At 39.9% G+C, this 5,247-nt stretch overlaps 1 protein-coding gene across 1 annotated transcript in view; it reads left to right on the forward strand.

Annotated features, from left to right (window-relative positions):
• Positions 1-2,277: 2,277 nt before the first annotated feature.
• The window catches only part of PPM1D (protein phosphatase, Mg2+/Mn2+ dependent, 1D), a gene marked incomplete at its 5' end in the record, with an annotated part of 14,483 nt that continues 11,513 nt past the window's right edge, over positions 2,278-5,247 (forward strand). Inside the window, one exon of the mRNA XM_010081891.1 lies at positions 2,278-2,419. Coding sequence (XP_010080193.1) covers positions 2,278-2,419 — 142 coding nt within the window. The remainder of the gene's footprint in view (positions 2,420-5,247) is intronic.

Consider the following 5,247-nt stretch of genomic DNA (forward strand, 5'->3'; position numbering starts at 1 on the left):
TTTTGCTAGTGGCTTATGGTATAACCAAAATTTAATTTCCGGGTGGATTCCCATGCACCTGAGGTGTGGTTGTAATTCTAAATGCTCACTGAAAACTTTGAAAGTGAAGATACTGATGTTTGACCTAATTTTAATTAAAATCTGAGAAAAAAAAAGAATTGTCTTTCTGTATAAATAATGATATGAGCTCTGGAGTATCCGGTTGTCAAATGGTGGAAACACAGCAGTTTTGACACAAAATGCTCTATAATTTCCTATGCATTCTGCATTGTTCCTGAGGTGACAGTGGCAGCTGTTGAGTAGGCTCTTCAAAGCTTCTGTTTACAGAATATAAAATAAAAAATCTTAGATTTGAAATAAGATACTGTTTTTTTTTTGTTTGTTTAAATATATGCTTAAAAATGTTAGATCTTAGATTTGAAACAAGATAATTTTTTTTTTTGTTTAAATATATGCTTAAAAATGTTAGAATGCCACATTTTAACACGTATCTTCACGTTAGTAATTTCTTCACTGTCAGGAGCTGTCAGCTGTTAATACATCTCTCGGTTGTGGTTGATGCGTGTTCCCCGTGACTGAGGAGGAGAGCAAGCAGGTTTGTCAGATGGCACTAATGTTTTGAGACAAACCTCAGGGCTGGCATTTGGCATAGCTTCACAGGAGCTCTCTGTTCTTTCGTTCTACAGTACCGCACCAGATGGATGGGCACAGTTTCCTTCTCTTAGCAGAGATCACTGAAGGTTTTCCTGTTGACATCATTCATACGAGAACCTGTCAGCACATTAACCTTCAGATATTTGTGTTTCTGGAAGGTGGAAGCTGATCGGTTAGGTGTATTGGTAGCTTTTCAGGAAGGGTGACTTGCAGTGTTCTTAGGTTAGTACTTCTAGATGTATGTTTCCACGCTCTGTATTTCGGAGATAGAAACTCTCTGAAGCTTCAACAAAGCGTTCCCTGGAACTTTGTATCAACAGGAATGGTTAAATTTTTTTTTTTTTTTGAAACCTTTATTTTTACTGGTACTCCTGTTTTTCCAGGCTGGCTGTTGCAGGCTGTTGTGAGGAGAATGGTAGGAGTGAGGTGGAACTGTGTAACTCTGCTTGTTAATGTCTTCTCTTTCGTGAGAGAGAATTGGGAAAAGTTAATGTGAGAGCATAACTGAATCTTTCATTAAAAATGGTATTTTCCTAGTAACAGTCTCTGAGTGTGGCTTGAGGTCGTGTTTCAGGTAATGACTGAAGTTAGCTTTGTGTGGTCATTAGTTGTACAAATGGATGAAATTGATTTTAGGATGTGGTGTTTGTGACTTCACTGCACCATGCATGCGAAAGGATGGAGCTAAACATACTCTTGTTGTTAAGGCCTTTTGAAGTCTCAGGAAGTGCATCTTGAATAGCTTCAGTATGGGGAATCTTGAGGCTGTTCCAGAGCTTCTCAGTTTCTAATTACCAATGGCTGTTCCTTGGATGAAAGCTAGCTTTTAAGTATCTAGTTCTTAACTTGGTTGGGACCAAGCTTTGCTAGTTCTTTGTTCTGTTGCCTTTTCTTGCTTGACGGCTCATACTCTGTTCTTTCTTCCCTGCCTCCCCTGCCCAATAACAGCTGCCCCATTTACTTGCTCTGTAGCTTCTCCTTTGACCCTTCTAATGCCATCTGAGACCTAAAACCAGTGCTCAGTGCCGTAGAGCAGGTGTTAACATTCAAATGCAGAGCTGATTCTTCCTATCTCCTGCTTTCTGCAGATAGCAACTATGAACAATCCCTCTTTTATTTCTGCCTGGTGTTGGTGCACCATTAAGGAAATCCCTACAGAAGGTTGCTCCTTTCTCTTTTGTTTTTCCAACTGTACTGTGCTGTTCTTCACTGCCAAGCTTTGGCAGATGGAGAAAGCTGAAGGAGGAACTACATGATATTTCCACCCGAGTGAGTTGATGTTGATGGTCCTCATCTGAGGCAAGCAAACTCAGTTTTGCTTTTTCTCTGACAGATTAAAAAGATACTCTTGCATCTGGTTGTTGCAGCCAGCCAGAATGTCTTCCAGGTCTTCATTTCCCTGCTTTTTCTTTTCTTCTGCTCTTCAAGTCTCACTTTTCCCTGTGGCTTAATATGGAATGAAACTATCTAAGTGATACCGTGTGTTCTGAAATATTTAATTGTGCTGTGGACTTCCCTGAGGGTACTGCCATTATTGACTCCGTATTTGCATATTTAACTAGTTTTGTGTCATTGAAACTAATTTTTGTGCTTTTCATTTCCATTCCTTTTTAACCCCTGCCTCTTCCTGATGGTTGTAGTGTGATCAACAAGTCCGGTGTGAATCGTGTTGTTTGGAAGAGGCCTCGCCTGACTCACAATGGCCCTGTGCGCCGCAGCACCATCATTGACCAGATTCCTTTCCTGGCAGTTGCTAGAGCACTGGGTAAGTCATGCTCGTGTTTGGAACGTGAGACACCACTGCATACAGGCCACCAGCACGGAGTTATACCCTGTTTTGCCAAAACATAGAGTTTGGAAGGATTCACTCACTTGCCTTGATTACAAGGCCTTCTGAAAGTCTGGGCCTTTTAAAAGTATTTTTAATACAGTATGGATTTTATTTTTCAAATAAAGCTGTAAAAGGTGTCATTGGTAAGTGAAAGACTCACTCTGCAACATGCAGGATTTTCAGTGTTGGTCTTAAAGGATGGTACTTCATCTCTGTTGCAAATGAAAATGTACAAAGCAGTATGTGTCTCCAAGATGGAGAGAACACTTGTCTTTTTCTTACTGAAAAAGACTAATATTTGATAGGGGGGTGGTAAGAATAAATTTTTCTGTATAGCATATGAATTACTTGGGTACTCTGTTTGTGGTTAGTCTGTTTCTTTCAAGACTTAGCATAGAATGAACAAAGGGATGAAAGTCAAGTCTGTGTTTTATCTATAACTTGGCTTTGTGAGAGTATTAATAATGGGAAACTGTCTCTGAGGAACACTTTATTCAGAGGACAAAAAGGCATATTACAGTACATAGCAAACTTGTTATGAATGGTTTTTGGGAAGTACTTCATGACTTAATCTTTGGATACCTCTTGCCTTTGAGTGTGTTTTCTGATCAGGTTTTTTCCTTAAATTTCATTGCAGAGCACCAATCTTCTATAGTTTATTTTTTTTCCTTCCTTCCTCCCTTTGCCCCAGTGAAGAATTTTCTGTCTGGATATACGCAGTATAGATTTGATTTTATGGAAATGTGTTATCATATTTTTACCTGTGAAAACTGTCCTGTGACTTAATTTCTTCTTGGCAAGCTTGACAGTTATGTGATAGTGTTGTCAGTGTTCCTAGACCAGCTGGCAGAGTGTCATGGGGACAGTCTGTTCCTGGGACCATGGTCATCTTGATAATTGCATAGCATTACTGTGTCTTATTTCAAAGGCAGTGATCTCTGTTCCATATGGGTTTGTCCAGTGTTAAGAAGAATTTTGCAGTGATAACTGAAATTGTAAAAGATAGCTGTATGTTAGGGGAGGAGTCAGAGGTGGCTGAATGGTGATACTTTACTAAAAATAAAATTTGAATTTTATGGATGTTTTTCTCTATATTTTACAAGTCTTTGTGTCATATTTTAGGCGAGATAGATGTTTATTTTATGGTTAGTAAAACTCACTTGAGAGTTTGAGTAAATCTTTTGGAGTTAATATATGACTAGTAAACAGAGATCTTCATCTACTGAGCGACAGATCCCTCTTTACCCATTTTCTGCAGAAGGGTAAGTGTTCCTCGTAGATTACAAAAGGTGTGCGCTTAATTTTGATGAATCTTTCATTCCTATGATTGCGAGTTTTTGTTTGTCTGAATAGCTTGATGACTTTTGATCCGGTTCCTCTCTGCAAGTTGAACAGAAGGATTTGGCTGGGTTTTGGGTGCAGATGGGAACTGAAGGAATGATGCATCTGTTAGTCCTCTATTGCGTTCTTTCCAGTTACGTGGATGAAGAGGATTACTGGAGAGCTTCAGGTCCAAGGAATGAGAACACCCATCTTTTAACAATTCTTGGTGTCAAAAGTTAGCAGATTTGAAAGCTTAAAACAAAGCTTTGGCATCAAATGAGTTTACAACGTCGCAATGTTTTGGTGCTTTGCCTGCTCACGGAGCCTCTGTAGCCCCTTCGCATCCCCTTCTGAGGAGGTATGACAAACCTCCTGCAAAAGGAACACAGCTGCTTCTCTCTGTGGGACCCAGATGGCGCACAGACGCTCACAGTTTGGAAACAGGATTTAACTTCTTTCTGAGGCCAGCATGCCCCTTACGCTGCGTACAAAAGACCTACCACGGCTAAAGCCATTTGCATTCATGCTACTGCTGCCTGCTCGACCTCTTGGCTGACTCCCAGATTGCTACCCAGGCTGGCACAGCACTGCTGCCTTGGAGCCTCTCCAAGCAGAGCAATAACTGTCAGGGTTGACGTATACTGGTTACCAGTACTCTAGTCAATCCCACTAAGATCTAGCACTGTTACTCCTTTTGTTAAGCCCAAACTCGTCCATTATTCTTGATGCAAATCCCATACGGATCTCAGACGGGACAATAATTGTACAATAATTTTTAGCAGGAGAGCAGGTCTCTTTGACACTGCATTGTGGAGAGAAACATAGAGTTCTGAATTTACTGCCTTCTAAGTAGGAAGATTATCTGATTAAAAACCCTAAAATTTACACCCTAGGTTTAAAGTTTGTCTTTCTCTTACAGCACTTCAAAATATGTTGATGTAGTCTGATCCCTCATCCAGTCCTTAAGTCTAGCGCTCATTGGAAGGAGGACCGCAGATGTTTTAGAAATAGCAGAAATAAAACACTGTGGAAAAGTATTTCATTCGTCAAATATTTGGACAGCAGAAAGTATACTGGTGCAATAGAAGTCCTTCTGGCCAGATTAATTCTGTTGACATTCCCGTTACTGTTCTGATGGTCTACAGTGTCTTTCTGCCCTAAAATAAGCATTTGTGGTATGCACTTTCATTACCACTGCTTCTCACGACAGTAGTAACTGCATTTAAGTAATGTTTAATTTATTTCTAGCCCCATAACAAGTCAGAAATATTTAGGATTCATACTGTCTCTGTATAGTATCTGTACACTGCTTTTACTGTATTCAGGTTTTAAGCCTTCTAGTGAAATATTTTGAACTGTAGCAGAGTATTCTGCGTTTTAAGCATAGCTACTTCTGCTAACCTGGTGTGCACCATACAGGTTTGACTTTTCAGAAGAAC

The sequence above is a fragment of the Pterocles gutturalis genome, unplaced genomic scaffold, assembly GCF_000699245.1.
Source record: "Pterocles gutturalis isolate BGI_N339 unplaced genomic scaffold, ASM69924v1 scaffold5029, whole genome shotgun sequence".
NCBI classification, from domain to species: Eukaryota; Metazoa; Chordata; class Aves; order Pterocliformes; family Pteroclidae; genus Pterocles; species Pterocles gutturalis.